Source organism: Eulemur rufifrons, chromosome 30, assembly GCF_041146395.1.
Source record: "Eulemur rufifrons isolate Redbay chromosome 30, OSU_ERuf_1, whole genome shotgun sequence".
NCBI lineage: Eukaryota > Metazoa > Chordata > Mammalia > Primates > Lemuridae > Eulemur > Eulemur rufifrons.
Window position 1 is genome coordinate 137,293,730 of NC_091012.1, and position 17,324 is coordinate 137,311,053.

A 17,324-nucleotide genomic window follows, 5' to 3' on the forward strand; every position below is an offset into this window, starting at 1 on the left:
ACAGATTCCAAGGTGACAGGAGAGGCGTACATATAAACAACTACGGCCAGCAAAGGGAAGGTGATTTTTTTTTAAGGTGCTATGAGCAAAGGACCAAACACAAAAACAAAAACAACCCATCAAATAAGGCCACTTGGTGGTGATCTACAGAAATAACACAAGATGCCACCAAATCCTAACCAATTATTTTCTCTCCAGGACAGACTAGGGGATTATTTCTCAGGAATCATGCATTTTCTGCTACAACCTTCAAGATTGAGGCTTGTCGAGTAATACTCGTTTAAAATGCTACCTGATTCATTTTTCTCCTGCCTGCTGCAACATGCTTGCGTGAAGGAGAACAAAAGACTGAATGGAATGCCTGTAGCCCTTCTCCTAACCAAGAGAGCAGATGGGAAACCCCTCAACAGAGTACCAATGGAAGATAGTCTTTGTGGGACAGGCTTGGAGCCTCAGAAAGAATGTTGGTAGGACTGCTGGCTGATAAGGTCAAGCTTTACCACCACCTAACCCAAGAATTCAGGATGGGCCGGCACATTCTCACCAGATAAGGCTGACTCTTTTTCCCAGCCGCCCAAAGAGACTTTTAGACTTTGGGTAGCTCCTAAAAGCCAGATAACAAAGTCTTACTTCTGCGGCTACCAGGGCCATTCTCAGTCAATCTAGACGAGTGGATCTTGACCCTGGGAATCACTTGGGGAGCTTAAAAAAACAAAAACCATGCCTGGCCCCACCCAAGGCCCATTATATCAAAATCTCTTGGGGTGGGGCCCAACCAGCAGTTTTTAAAAGGCCTCCAGGAGATTCTAACTTGCAGCTAGGGTTGAGAACCACTGCTATAGACCAGAGGTTGGCTAACTTTTTCTGTAATAGGCCAGATAGCAAATATTTTTGGCTCTGTGGACCATACGGTCTGTCTCAAATACTCAATTCTGCTATTGCAGCTGCCATAGACAAAGGTAAGTGAATGGGCATGGTTGTGTTCCAATAAAACTTCATTTACAAACACCCACAATGGACAGGAGTCAGCCTGTGGGCCTAACATAGTTTGCAGACCTGTGTGTGGTTTAAACTATAATTCTACCCCATGCAAGAATTTCTTCCAAAAGATCCTGCAAATGGTCATATGGTTCATCTGAATGCATCTGGGGATAGAGTTTCTCAGGAAGGATGAAGGAGTAACTCCAGAAAAAAAATGAATATATCCAGTGCTAAAAGGAAGACAAATAGAATAACATGTTGCAATGAAGAAAGCAGGAGAAAACTCTACAAAATGGAGCTGTAGAAAAAGTATAGGGTATATCTCAGAATGAGTCCATTGTCGAGCAGTTTTACCCCAGCAGTGTACAAAGCATAACAAAAGAGGACTGGGCACCAGGCAGCTAGCTCAGAAACTCATAGAATTAAGCAGAGTTGGGTTCCTAGGCTCATGGAGACACGTGTGCTTGAATTCAGCAAAGCATCTGCATTTGCTCTGGACAGGGACAAAAAAGGTCAAGACCTGGATATTCTTAGATACCAGATGGCCCAATATTGACACAAAATCTTTCCTCTCCAATGAATGGAGTTTTATTCGGGTGATTTCCATAGCTCAGGGGAAATGTGTGAAGGGTGTGGGCCAGATGCACTTCCCCTCCTCCTGCCCTCCCCCACACCCTTCGCCAACATTAGAAATGGCTGTTCTAGTTAGTTCCTTCTTTTACTGTTATTGCCTCATCTTTCCCTTTCATCAGCCATTAGAGATAAATTATGTCCCCAACACTTAGTATATACCAACAGCAGGTGTTAAATAAATATCTGCGGAAAAGTAAATGAATAGTGACCCTACCTGGGCCACCGGCCCCCGTTATTGCTGCAAAATTGCCAGACAACTTGTCAATTTATAACTGGTCTGGATTTTTAGATAACCTAAAAATTGAGGGGGAGGGGGGGCAAGGGGTTCCTAAGATACGATCAGCTCTTCTGAGCTGCCTCTTCCATGTCTAGGAAATAGTACAAAGTACTGAAGGCCACCAACACAAATAGATCTGGGTTCAAATCCAAATTCTATCATTTACTGGGTATGTAACCTTGAAGAATATCATTTAGCCTCCCCAATATTTGATTTCTCATGTTAACAATGAAGAGAACAGCACATGCTTGACAATGTGGTGATCATAACAATTCACATAAACCACGAGCTCATTGAATACTGGTACCTTTCACTTCAAGTCATTGCCAATGAAGGAAATAGTGGGAAATAAGTCCAGATGTTGTTCTGTTCCCAGTACCAGAAAAAAGAGACACCTTCCTGCTTTAGATGACTAGCACTGAGAGAGATCGGGTGGGGCGAGACCCATGTGGCTAAGTGAGGCTCAGGTGTGCTATGGATACTGCCACCAGCAGCTCCCAGCATGGGCCCAGCCCCTCTGGTGTGGCTGTACAAGCCATCTGTTAGATCACGGTGACTCAAGCCAACAGGATCACTGTATTAAACTTTATCCTGTGGCCAGAAAGAATTCATCTGAGTCAATTCTAGCAGGGTTTTCCTCATTGTAATTAGTAGTTCAGGACAAATGGCAGATTGAAAGAGCTTGGTGGAAGCCCCAGGGACAGCAGCAAGTTGATAAACCACTTGGATAGACTCCTAGATTCCATTCATAGTTGGCTTTTTGCCTGATGAGCTGATAGGCCCTGGGAAGATCCACTGGCATGTCTAGCCCTTTTGTGAAAACAGGCCCAATTCTAGACTTGAAAGCAACAACCCTCACAAGTGGAAGAAGAGACAGTATCTACACAGAGACTTCTAGCAGGGCAGGAAATGGAATCTGGTGAGCACGTTAGAATCTTACGTCAACATCACATTCATCCCCTTCCCTCTACTGAAGAAATAGACACCACTTCAAAGAGAGCATCTTGAGTATTTCTTTTTAATGGGCATTAATCAAATTCCATGGGGCACAGGAATGTAATTGAGTAGAATTCCCTATTTTCCCAAATGTCGAAGGAGTAAAAAGCCCATGGAAACACAAAACCTGATCCCATGGGATGTCCCAGCTCCAAAGGACTTCAAGTACCAAATACCTTTAACTCACAGGCTTGGCACTGGATTGGGGTTCCCCCGCCCCTTGCTCACCCTCAGGGTGGGTGTGGAATTGGACAAGATGTTCTAAGGTCCCCCTATGTCTGCATCCTCAAGGGCATACAGTCCAGAGTCCCCATGGTTATAGCAACTGAAGTCCTGGATGCATTGGTAGCAACCAGTACATAATACACATTCTCTAGACTCGATTTTTCTTTTCAATCACTGGCAAGAAACTTCCTGCCAAGTTTTTCTGATATGTACTTCTTCCATTTCATTATTTGGAAGAATGATTTGAGAATCTCTTTGGAGACCTACCCAAACCCAAGCATGTAACAGATAAAGCACCTCAAAGCTACTAGAAAGAAACACACTATTAGGTCGAATCATAACAAACTGCCAGGCACTGGGGCAGGAGAGGGGTAAAAAAAAAAATAAAACAACAAACTGCCAATATGCAGATCTTTTTTAGCTACAAAAATGGCAACTTTATATGGGTCAACCTAGCTTCTTCGAGGAACTTTCCGAAAGATTTAGACTTGCTGACTAATATGATCTCAGAACCAGTTATAAGCCAATGCTTCAGCTAGGGGTGACCCGGAGGCATCAAACCTATGGGCTTCTAGTCCTATGAGATCACCAAGAAAGACCATATATTCAGCCATCAAAGTCATCTCAATAGACTTCAAAAGATTGAAATTGTACAAAATATAGTCTCTAACCATAATGGAACTAAATTAAAAATCAATAACAACATGATATCTTTTAAAATTCCCAGTAACTTACTTCTTCTTCTTTTTTTTTTTTTTTCTTTTGAGACAGAGTCTCACTCTGTTGCCCAGGCTAGAGTGCCGTGGAGTCAGCCTAGCTCACAGCAACCTCAAACTCCTGGGCTTAAGCAATCCTCCTGCCTCAGCCTCCCAAGTAGTTGGGACTACAGGCATGCACCACCATGCCCGGCTAATTTTTTCTATATATTTTTAGTTGTCCTGCTAATTTCTTTCTATTTTTTTAGTAGAGATGGGGTCTCGCTCTTGCTCAGGCTGGTCTCGAACTCCTGAGCTCAAACGATCGTCCCGCCTCGGCCTCCCAGAGTGCTAGGATTACAGGCGTGAGCCACCACGCCCGGCCCCAGTAACTTATTTCTACAGAATCCATAGGTCAAAAAATAAACCACAAAGGAAATGAAAAAATATTTTGAACTGAATGAAAAGGAAAATACAGCAAACTAAAATTTGTGGGATGCAGTTAAAGTAGTACCTAGAGGTGAATCCATACCTTTAACAGCTGTATGAGAAAGTAAGAAAGGTCCAAAATCAGTGATCTAAGTTTACACTTTAGGAAGCTAGAAAAGGAAGAACAAATTAAAGCCAAACTAAGTAGAAGGAAGGAAATAATAAAGAAGATAAACCAATAAAATAGAAAACAGATAAGAAATTGGGGGGGGGCAAAAGTCAGTTTTGTTGATAAATAAAATCAACAAAAGTTTACCTATAATGATTAAGAAAAATAGAGAAAAGACACAAATTATTAATATCAGGAATTAAAGAGAGGATACCACCTCAGAGCCTATAGACATTAAAAGGATAATAAGAATTCTACAAAGAACTTTATAGACGTGAAAACTTAGATCACAGGTTGGCAAACTCCCTATGAGCCAAATCTAGCTTGTTACCTATTTTTATGCTTTTATTGGAACGCAGCCACACACATTTGTCTACATATTGTCTCTGACTGCTTTTGCACGATAACCACAAGGTTGAATAGCTGTGACTGAGATCGTATGGCCTACAAAGTGGAAAGTATTTACTAGCTGCCCCTTTATAGAAAAGTTTGGAACTTTAAGATTAGAGGGAATAGACAAATTCTTTGAAACATATAAATACCCAAACTGATTCAAGAAGAAATAAAACATCTGACTAGCTGTGTATCTATTAAAGGTATTGAATTTGTAGTTAAAGATATTCCCACAGAGAACTCCAGGTCCAGGTGGCTTTTCTGGTGAATTCTATCAAACAGTTAAGAATGCATTAATACTATTAATAAGCCTACACAAACTCTTTCAAAAAAGAGAAGAGTAGGGAACACTTCCCAATTCATTCCATGAGGCCAGTATTACCCTGATACCTAAACCAAAGACATTACAAGAAAACTGTGGAGATAAGAAACTAGCCTCTAAAAGTCAGCAGTGAGCTGACCTATCACATTCTGATGGAAAGTTAAAAAAAAAAAAAGAACTAATATGTACCCATAGCTGAAGAATAAGAGATAAGATGACTTGCAAACAACACACCATGAAATCTGAGTCCCCCCTTCCCTTAAGGCACATGGTAATAGAAATATCTTAAATTCCTATTGCAGAGGGTAAACCCCACCACTGTCTACAGCTTCTATGGCTTCTTCACCTTCAACAGTAGCTGCAGTAAGACAGAGCACAAGACGTATGGCCCCTTGGCTGTAACTACATTCTGAGTTGCAACACAGAACAAAGCTATGGCTATGTCTTTAATGTCTGCCCTGGTAACATGGCAATAATGTCACAGGAAAGTTCCCCTACGGCTCTAATAGACTTACACTTTTTTCTTTTTGTTTTCGTTTTGTTTTGTTTTTTAAGACAGAGTCTTACTCTGTTGCCCAGGTTAGAGTGCCATGGTGTCAGCCTAGCTCACAGCAACCTCATATTCCTGGCCTCAAGGGATCCTCCTGCCTCAGCCTCCCGAGTAGCTGGGACTACAGGCATGCACCACCACACCCGGCTAATCTTTTTACAATTTTTTTTTTTTAGTAGAGAAGGGGTCTCACTTTTGCCCAGGCTGGTCTCGAACTCCTGAGCTCCAGCAATCCTCCCACCTCAGCCTCCCAAAGTGCTAGGATTATAGGCGTGAGCCACTGTGCCAGGCCTAGAGTTAGGTTTTTATAAAGTACAACCTAGTAGTACCAACTTCATACATTCTCTCCAAGCTCACTAGCACCCAGGCCACTGGTGGCCATGCAAACCTATGGTGGGCTATCAAGTGTGACAGCTCTGCTGGCAAAGAACTGGCTCAAGCAGTGGCTGGCTGTGTTCATAGCAAAATGCTTTGACTTCTGAGACCAGACCTGGTTCCTTTAATACCTGAGCACTTGATGAGTACTAATGAAATGGAAGCCCACTCGGGCAGCCTCCAAAACTAAGGAAGGGTCCCTTTGGAGAAGAGCAGTAGACACTCATCTTACTTGAAGGGCATAAAGAGAGTCCCCCAACTCTCTGGGTTATACTGCATTCCTCCTTCAGGGTACTGCCCAATAAAGCCTAAAGCCCAAAAAAGGTCTCTACAAAGAGACTGGTACTTGACAAGATTGAAGGTTCCTGAGTTTCTCCATCGAGGATTCATGAAACCACCATGTGGATTTCCCAAGAGATCATCCCAGACAAGCAGCAGTAACTGCAGAGATCTCCAAAGGAAGCTCTCTTCAAAACTGATGAACTTGAGACAGGAGGTTGCTTAATGTCACTACCTGCAATTTTATTTGTTGGCTTGCTTATTTTTTTACCTTCCCTACCTGAATGTGAGCTCCATGAGGCCAGGGACCTTTCCTTTCTTAGTCACCACCATATCCCAGTGCCTGGGCACAAAGTAGGCACTTGATAAATTTTTGCTACAGGAGTGGCTACCGGATGCCCATCTGACTCTGGTACAGAATACTGATTACCTAACAGTATGCCATTAGAACCTTCATGAAGCTGTCCTGCCCAAGGCAAGTTCAGCATTTTCAGACAGCCCACCAGAGAGATGGCTTTTAAAGTCACATGCTAACTGAAGGAGACAAGTCAACTCACAGCTGGCGTATGAGCGGCTGTCATCCTCACACATTTTGTGCAGCTGCTGATATTCCTCCTGAGCCAGCTCGAACCGCTGCTGCTTGATCTGGTAGATTTCTTTCTTGGCATTGAGAGCCTCCTGGGCTACGATTAAATATTCCTTCAACATGCGCTCCTGCTCTCGCCTCCACTGCTCTCGGGGGTCCTCAATCTGGGTAAGCTCTGAAATTAAAAGGGCAAGAACACAACTGACTTAAAAGTAAAATCTTTAGGTTGACCAATAGTCATGCATATCAGCCAATATGAAAATTAATTAATTACCAGGATGCACATTAGGGAAGATTCTATATCATAAACCTTTCCAAAGTATGGAATACCTTCTATTTATATATCTACAGTTGAGAAGAAAACTCTACAGAGATGTAATAGTCCACTGTAGGAGAGAAGACAACACATGACTATTATGTAGCAATAAAGACCACACTTTAAGTGTTGGAGGAGATGAACCCAAATGAGCTTGGAACCATCACACTAATTGCTACTTACAACCATCTTCTCACTGACTCCGTGCACATGGGGCCCTATGAACTGACTTGCCGCCTCCCTGACAGGCCACCTTCCCTGCCAGGCCATGCAGTTTTTGCTCACTCCTCACTGACATCCTCTCCTCCCACCTGGCTTCCCCACGTCCTGCTCCTGCTTTCTCCCTCTCCAGCTCTCTTGCCTACCTCCAGCTCCAACCTTTTTCCCAGCCCCAACTCAGCAGGCCTTCTAGAAGGTTGTGTATGAAGATGCCTGTGCCACTCAGTAAGCATCCCTACCACTTGGCCCTGGGAAGGACGAAGCCTGGTGATGACGCCATGGTGCAGGTGTGCCCAGGCCAATAATACAGCAGCCCTGAGCAGCAAGTGGCTCTCATGTGTCCAGAGCTGCCCCCCGGGCCATTAGCTGGGAAGCCAAGCCCAAGATGGCCACACTTGCCCAAACATACTGATGCAAGGTGCTGGGCCAGCAGAGGGCCACCTGGCCAGCTGGAGCCTCTCGGCTTCTCTTCTGCCAGGCACCGACCCTGTCCAGTGGGTGGTGGATCCACCTTGAAGTTCTCCTGCCCCTTGGATACCTGCTTGGGAAGGCAGCGGGCCAGGACGGTACTTATGCCCCGTCTCCAATCACTACCACTTAGTCTTTGGCTAACAGCTGCAATTGCACCCAAGGCTGGGCACAGGCATCAGAAATCCCACTGCCCTGAGATCTGAGGCAGGAAGACTCAAAAACTGGAAAGGTTGCCAGCAACTGACAATGCAGGAATCAGCCTTGAAGATACCAATCTGGGTCACTTACACTAAGGGGACATAAGGAGCCACAGGACCAGCACATAGAAAGAGCTTCAAAACCACTCAGGTGGGGAGTATCATGCCTCTTCAGAGCCCCAGCCTCCCTGCACTTAATAAATCGAAGGGCAAAGAATAAGCCAAGAGGAGCCATGCTTTATGTCCCCAGTCATTAAATGACAATGACAAAAACACTGAGGTAAGCTAGGATGAAAACAGGAGACAGTGAGAAATGGATCCCTGGCTGTGACCCAATCCAGGAAGGCTGAGGAAGAGGCAGAAAGCCAAGAGTGAGGGGTGGAAAACATATCTAGAATAAAACAGGGCCTCAGAATCAGGAGTCCCCCACCTCAGCACTACTGACACTTGGGGTCAGCTCATTCGCTGTTGGGGAGGAGGGGGCTGTCCTGTGTCGTGCAGGATGTTTACCAGCACCCCTGGGCTCCATGCACTGGATGCCAACAGCACCTCTCCCAGGCACGGCCATCAAAGAAATAGTCTCCAGACATTATCAAGTGTCCCTGAGGCGCAAAATCACCCCAGATTGAAAACCACTGCTCCAGACAGTCCTACAAAGGAAGCTGGCATGGTCAAATATCCATTATTTTAGCTATAATCTTTATACCATTTCCTCCCTTCACACACACGCGCACACACACACACACACACACACACACGCACGTGCTCGCGCACAAGACCGAAAAGGTTTGGTGTATTAAAGTTACATGTACAAGAAAAAAATGAAGTTAAGGTAACCACTTGGGCACTTATTGTTCCAAGAATGTGTAAGTTCCAATGCAATAAACAACTTTTTCATTATGAGAGGTATTTCTATTTCGACTGGCAGGAGAATTTATTCATTATATTAGATATTAAAAACCCTTCACCAAACATATTACATGCAGTCCTCAGCAAGACATAAGCAAAGCACAGCTCCATAACTGCTTCACTTTTTAAAGAACTCAGCTAATGAAAACTTCAGATTACATTTATAAACCCCAGTTCAATGCTGCAATGGCCATTAATGACTGTTTGACTCTACACAAAGCTTTTAGCATCTTTGAGATTCAACACGAAAACTCATTCACATATAATGCCACAAATTTGGCACTCTACTTACTATTTATGTGGTCCATGTAATAAATTCCAATTTGTTTATCATACACAGTTTCCCATCCTAAAGGAAGTTCGTCCCCAACACAATCGGCAAAGGTCAATGGCTTTGTTATCCTGCAAAATAAAATTATGAAAACAAATTTGGAAGGTCAGTGTAAGTCTGATGACTCTAGAATTAGGTTTTAATAAAAGAGAATGCTTTATCTTACCTAATTGACTGCTTTTGCCCCAATTATTACCAGCTTTGCCTAAATAATAATCAATAACCATATTAGTACACCCAAAATTAAAAGCATTGCTATCTCCAAGTGCAAATTTAAATACCAGCCAAAATAGACATTCACAGTTACTAATAAAACAGGTAAAACAAGCATCTTCTTCCAAGCAGTCTGTTTAATGAGGTGATGACAATGGAATGCAGCTCTTCCAGAACAATGGGAGAGCACCTGTGCTCTGTTCTTCCCTGAGAAACGTCCCCCACTTGCAACTTTCAGTTTCCACACATTACACATGAACACCAGCTTAAATTCATATCAAATGCATTTATAATATTTTCATCTACCAGTGGTCATAAGTTAATGAATTAAACATCTACCATTGACCAAATGCAAAGAGCCATGCAAGGAACAATACAATGAGATCCCTACTAAATAATTCCTGTATTCCTCACACAGTAGGAATCAGAAATTTCAAAGGGTCCTTTTTTTGGTTTTGCGGAGAACAACAACAAAAGCACTTTGTCTACAGGTGTCTCTCCTTGAAGGAAATATGATTAAGGAAACCTGGGCTGGACAGGGGAGAGAAAGTAAAGAGTTTTCAGATTCTGTAAGTAGTCCTCCCCTCTTCCACCCCACCATTACACTGATGACAAGACAGTGTCAGGACAGCAGCTGGTGTATAAAATGGGACACGCCTATAATTGTCTGAGTCTGGGCAGCTATCTCTTGGGTTGCCCCTATAAATGCACACTGACTGGTATGCATGGGAATCTGATAACCTAAATTTCGCTAACTCAATCCTCCCACTTCTGTTCAAGTCCCCGGCCCCAAGAAAGTGAGACACAACCACAACCAAGCCCCATGAGACCAGTATGAATTCTGAACATGTGATTTCCCCAAACTGGTTGGACAACAAGGCTGTCTCTGCCAGTAGCGGTTAGAAACTGGTAAACACCACCAGAATGACACTGATTTTACTCTTCTTCATTTAATCTTCATTTCAAACATATGGTTTTAAGAAGTTAGAGCCAATATGAAAACAGAAATATGTAGAGCGTGAAATATGCTTCAGATATCCTTCCAGACATAATGCACTCATAAAATAACAACACAAGATGAACCCATTACACACTGTCTCATACCACCAACACTGATGTCTGCAGTGCGATTTCTTTACCAGTAGGGAATGGTATGCCCATGGCACGGTTCCAAGTCAAGCAGGTAAAGGCAGGGTGTTTTGCATGACTGAAGGCCTGAATGGGACCAAACCAAAAACAATCCTACTTTAACACAAATTGAGTCCTGAGCATAACACTGCTATTTTAGCATAATAAGAAAAAACAAATAAACCTAGAGAAAAATGCCCAAATGCAGGCACATTCTAAGCACATTTACATACATGATCTCATTCAATCAACAAATATAGGTGGGAAACCCATCCTTATAGCACTGCTAAACCCAATCCACTTATTTTACAATTCAGAACTGTTATAAAATTATTAAAAGTTCACATTTTTCCATTTTCTCTCTAAAAATAACCAGGTTATCTTAATAACACTTCTATACTACTTGCTCAAAAAATAAACTGACTGATATTTCTATCATTTTGGTGAGTTTTATTTTAGCTTTATGTAGAATCCATATGTCTCATGAATCCACTTCCTTTCTGAACAAAACATGGAGTTTGTGGGATCCTGCACAGAATGAGTGCCTCAAAGCAAGGCAAGGAGGAATCACACTTCTCAGAGGCCAGTTAACTCCAAGAGCAAGGTCTCTACAACCATAAAGAAGTGATCAAGTTCTTGCAGTTGGTCTCAGAAGTCCACAGGGCCCACCTGTTCTACTGGACCACTGGCTCCGGGGAGAAATCTGCAGCCATGTTGCAAGAACATTCAAGCAGCCCTGTGGAGAGGCCTATATGGAGAGGCACTGAGGCGTCCTGTCAACACCCAGCACCAACTTGCCAGCCACGTGAGGGAGCCACCATGGACATGGATTCTCCAACACTCGTCAAGCCTTCAGATCACTGCAGCCCTGGCCAGCATCTTGACCACAACCTTATGAGACCCCAAGCAAGAACGGCCCACCTAAACCACTCCCAGATTTCTGCACCACAGAAATCATGTAAGATAATGCTTATTGTCATTTGAAGCCACTAAATTTCTGGGTAATTTATCATGCAGCAACAGATAACTAATGCCTAAGCCATGACATCTGTTCACAGTTCATCAGACACTGTAGCAGACATTTGTGGTGATGATCCAGGCTGTCCTCTAGTGAAATGCATAGAACATGTTTTGGTCCTATTCAAGAAGCCAATCTTTTGATTCATCCATCCACCTATGAGGATGATGAATCAAGATGGTCAGATAGTTGCAGCTTCGTATACAGACAAATTATGGCACAATTTTCAATGACAGCATTGAGAATGTTTAGATTTATTTTCCTAATTTTCATTCCATAATATATATGGACCAGGGACTTCGTGATTTTCTCTTGCACAGCACATATTATCTACCACGAATATTCTGTACTGTATCAATATCAAATGATGTTTTTCTCCCAAGAAAGCTGTTGGTGGATAACATGACCACAGCAATGAGTAAATCACTTCAGAGGAGTTATTCAGTTTCAGAATCTCTTTGGCCAAATCTCTACAATGAGGAGAGCTGAGCAAATCTTAGCTCCTCTTTTATTGACAGAAGGGCAATACTGGTGGTTGAACACTGGAGTTCTTTTCGTGTTAACTTTTCAGCAAGGAGTGTTTTTTGGCTGCTGTTGGCTAAAAAGCATGGTTCCTGCATGTCAGGGTGAGGCCAGAGCCACCTGGGAGAGATCTCAGACTCAGCTGGGGGATAGTCAGCACCTCAGCAAGGTGGTAGGCTTCATCCTGCCAACGATCATCCCCCCACTTGGGCGGAGAGGCTAATGTCCAAAGACTCTTCTTCAAGCACAGAGGCTCTCTGTACAAAAGTTCACAGCGCTGAGTTTGCCAGGGCAAACCCCCTGGGCTGGTGTTAAAAGTCTTCCTCAAGCCAAGCACATACAAAGCTTCTGGCTCTTTCTTCTTCAACTACCTACCACCACCACCACCACACAATCTCTTTTCCAGGCAGATAGGTCTGTTCATCTGCCACCCGAAACATCACACCCATTCCAGATAAGGTGGAATTGGAGTGTTTAAATACTTTTCAGTTCTCCAGGAAAGGAGCCCATTCCTCCCCTCTTCCCCCAACGCATTTAAGTCTTTCAGCTTCCCCACGTTTGTTCACCTATTATACAAAAGCAAGGGAATAGCAATATTACAGCTTATTCCCCTTACAATAAAACAGAGGGGAAAAGTGGAAAAGGGGCACATCATTACAAGCAGCAGCATAGAGAAAACAGTGGCTTATTAATAAGTGGAAGGACACAGGAAAACTACAAACAACAAAACATAAGAGCTCAAACCACCAAACTGGTCATCAAATGAGGCCATTTAGTTCAAAGTAAAAAAGACCTTGATATCTCAGCATCTCAACGCTCCTATTACAGCACTATCCAATGGTTCATACTCTCAAAGACCAGCATGAATGTATTTATGCCTAATTTTAATTCCCCAAGCTATTTTTGCACCTACCAAAGATATGGGACCTGCAATCCTGTGGTTAAATTGTCACTAGGGGGAATATTTCCTATTTTTGTAAATATAGTTAATTTTCATTACATTTGCTTTTACTGGTTCAAATGCTGAAGACACAGTTATTTAATAAAAGTAGAGCTAAAAAGGACAAGCACTCTGTTCTAAGATCCCTGTTTCCCTGACCATAGTACCCTCAAATCCCCACTTCTAGTTAGTTCCAACTGTGATGAGATTCCCACATTGACAGTCCAAAAGTAGAGTGTTCTGGAATAGTCAGGGCCAGTAAATCAGCTGATTAGAGTAATTTCTCATTTTTGATCCTAGAATCTTTTTTAATACATGGAAATAAGAGTAGATAATACAATTTGAGCAAATAAATTAGCAATTCAATTTTGTCTTCTTACAAAAGCATCATTAAGGCTTTTAATAAATTTGAAGACCATTTTCTTCTGATAATATTAACAATCCAACACCCGGCACAGTCAAAAATCCACGTATAACTTTTGACTCCCCCAAAACTTAACTACTAATAGCCTACTGTTGACTGGAAGCCTTACCAATAACATAAACAGTGGATTAAAACATATTTTGTATGTTATATATATATTATATACTGTATTCTTACAATAAAGTAAGCCAGAAAAAAGAAAATTTATTAAGAACATCATAAGGAAGAGAAAATATATTTACTATTCATTAAGTGGAAGTGGATCATCATAAAGGTCTTCATCTTCATCTGAGTAGGCTGAGGAAGAGGAGGAAGAAGAGGAGTTGGTCTTGCTGTCACAGGGGTGACAAAGGCGGAAGAATAAGTGGACCTACACAGTTCAAACCTGTGATTTTCAAGGGTCAACTGTACTGATACATGCTACAACGCAGATGAACCTTGAAGTCACTGTGCTGAGTGAAAGAAGCTAGACACAGAGGCCACCTGTTGTGAGGTTTTATCTACAGGAAATGTCCGGAATAGGTAAATCCATAGAGACAGAAAGAAAGCAGACTGGTGGTTGCCAGGAGCTGGCAGAAAGAGGGGATGGAGAGTGACTGCTAATGGGCACATGGTTTCCTTTTGGGAGGATGAAAATGTTCTGGAATTAGATAGTAGTAAAGGTGATAGCATACTTAGTTGTGAATATAGTAAAAACCAATGATCTGTAGACTTTAAAATAGTATTATGGCATATGTGAATTATATCTCAATTTTTAAAAAATGATAAAAATCTCCCTCTCTCCCACTATCTCCCTCTCTCCAGAAAAAAAAATGATGAAAGGAATATCTGTGTGTATAAAACTCATAAACTATATTTACATTTTTGAAAAAATTCCTAGAACTAAATTTCAAGGCCAAAGGACATGAAGCTTTTCCCCTCATATCTTAAATTCAATGTAAAAAATTCAGATATTAAAGTCTAAAAACCAGGGACTAAAACCACTCATGATCCAGAAGCCCTGGATTCACATTTTAGCTTATTTTGCACCCTTCTTTTGTCTACATTTTTTCATAACTGATATAATTTCAAATACTGATGGTTTTTTCAGTTGGGTATTTCCTCAGGTGTTTTAGCTCTGTCAGCATTACTCTCTAAAATGCTTGAATCTTCCAGCACGTGCAGTAGACCCCAATTTATTTACCAGGCACCTGGGGTCATCTATTTTGGTATGTTCCAATTTTCTGCTCTTTATTGTAAGTAACAGATATGAGCTTACAGTAAATGTTTAATATATATCACCAAAGTGCTTTACCACCACGCTATACTCCCACCCATGAAGTAAGGGGTGATATCTTTATTGCATTCATTCACAGGCTCAGGATGAATCCGCATGCTTGGCCTTCAGGAACAAGCTGGCAGGGAGTACAGCGTAAATCAATAGCATTTTCAGAAGGTGGGAGACTGGGAGCAAACTGAGCAGCACAGCACCCAGGCCAGCAGCCACCATCTGCTCACACCATCCCCAGCAGCATCAACTACCACCAGAGAGCTGCCCAGTGCAGATTCTTCCCTCAACAAATCATGTTTCTTGGCCTTGGCAGAGCAAATGAATACATTTTTCTTACAAAGTGGGGCCAGAGAGCAGAGAGGATGACGGACGGCACAGATGCAGGCTTCTTCTTGTTCCCTTTTGCCTTATCACATCCTGCTGGGCTCCTTAAAAGCTGGCACTCGGTCATCTCAGCACCAATTCAATGAAAGCCATTTATTTCCATGAAACCTCAGGCGACTCATTCCATCACTCTCTGGGCCTCAGTTTCCTAATTGTTAAAATGGAGATAATCAGGACTCCCAGTGTCACAGTGCTTGGATGTGGCCTCTTCGGTATAGCATGGAGACCTGCTCCCTTTCGCTCCCCTCTGCCACCTCTCACTTCTCCACTAGAGTGGCCATGTTGGTTTCCTATGGCTGCTGCATAAATTACCACAAATTTGGTGGCTTTAAACAACACAAATTTCTTCTCTTACAGTTCTGGAGGTCAGAAGTTTAAAATGCGTCCACAGGCCTGCCTTCCATCCAGAGGCTTTAGGGCAGAAGATCCTGTGAGAGGCTGCCTGCAGTTCTCAGCTCATGGTTCCTTCCTTCATTGCCAAAGCCAGCCGTGGCCAGCTAAGTCTTTCTCAGGATGCCATCTCTCTGGTCTCTCCTGCCTTCCTCTTCCACTTATAAGGACTCTTGCAATGATATTGGACCCACCTGGATCACCCAGGATCCTCTCCCCATTGCAAAATCCTTAACTGAATCCCATCTGCAAAGTCCCTTTTGCCACACAAGGCAACATATTCACAGGTTCCAGGGCTTAGGACGTGGACATCTTGGGGGCCATTATTCCACCAACCACAAGACAGCAACTAGGGAGACTGCAGGAACAGAGAGAGTGGGCAGAGCAGTCAGTGGCAGTCCTGTGCCTTGAAGCCCATGCCCTCCTTCCCCAACACCAACTAGATCTAACTGTAGGAAAGTAAAGATGGGTGGCAGAAGGACAAGTAGAAACATTGATTCCTCACACATTCTCTTCATCCAAAGAAGGCCAGGGTAATCCTTTGGTGCTTGAACTACACTTTCCAGTCCCCGAGAACAAGATAATCTTTATATTTCCAATTCATGCTTGTTTTTAATATGCTATTCAGAGGGGATACTATTAATGTTGGTTTCAGTTCCAAACCAATCCTCAGGAAATTATAACGACTTCCTTCACCTTTTCTAAGCTACCTGGCTCACAGTGAGTTTCAAAGCCCGCCGGAACTTGGATACCAGTCTGCTTGTGGTTACTTATGTGGTGAATTCGACCATGTTTGCTGTACTAGTTGTTTCTCCAAGCTTTTGGTAGCATGACAATTACACTCCAGAGCCAGGGTTCTCACTTAGCAGTGAGCGGGTCCCTGAACTCCCTGAAATGGTACAGTGATGTTGATAAGCACAGTCCATGGCATTGACCAGATTCCTGGGGATGCTCATTGCCCCAAAAATGAAGTTGAGAGCTCTGACTTGGGGGGATAGGTGGTACCTGGGCAACGTATGTGACCTGAACTTTTGTACTCCCATAATAAGCTGAAATTAAAAAAAAAAAATGAAGTTGAGAAGATCTTTTAGAGGATTCCTCATTTCTCTGTCAAAGCTTAAATTAGTAGTGAATGTAACACAAACCTGCCACCTTAATCCTGAGAAACCATTTGGAATAATCACTTAAAATGTGTGTTTTTACCCCACATATTTATTTAGAATACGCACAGGAACTAAACTGGCTCTTGTCATCAACTCCCAATTCTAGAATTTAAGGTAAAGAATAATCACACCTAAAACTCAGCCTAAACATTGCATCAATGTATTAATGTAAACTGAGTGCCCCAACTGTCAGTGATAGTCGTAGAACCAGTCATTCTTAAATAATGTTTGTGATTTCATGTGAAAATGTTGTCTTCCTGAGAATCAAAAAAAAAAACTTATACATTGTCAGTCTTTTCATTATCTCTAACACAAAATTATCACAGTTCGTGGATAAACTCTCAAGCTAATATAAAAAGCAAACAGTTCCTGAAACTTATCTCAAGAAAAAACGATGTTTAGAGGTTTTCTGAATGGCAATAAATTCATAAGACAAATAACCACAGAGAATCGGGTGCAGGTAAACCCCTTTGCCTGAATAGCACAAAACTGCATTTGTAGGAGACCTCTGGTCTCAAA

General features: G+C 42.5%; 1 protein-coding gene across 2 annotated transcripts in view; it reads right to left on the reverse strand.

Moving 5' to 3' along the window:
• Positions 1–17,324, reverse strand: part of WWC3 (WWC family member 3) — a 120,022-nt gene that overhangs the window by 68,389 nt on the left and 34,309 nt on the right. Inside the window, exons 2-3 of one of the 2 annotated variants that reach the window (XM_069462849.1) lie at positions 9,315–9,424; positions 6,882–7,085 (exon numbers count right to left, since the gene is read on the reverse strand). In XM_069462849.1, the coding sequence (XP_069318950.1) occupies positions 6,882–7,085; positions 9,315–9,424 (314 nt within the window). Of the gene's footprint in view, positions 1–6,881; positions 7,086–9,314; positions 9,425–17,324 lie in introns of those variants that run through there. The other variant, XM_069462850.1, reaches the window with a different exon arrangement.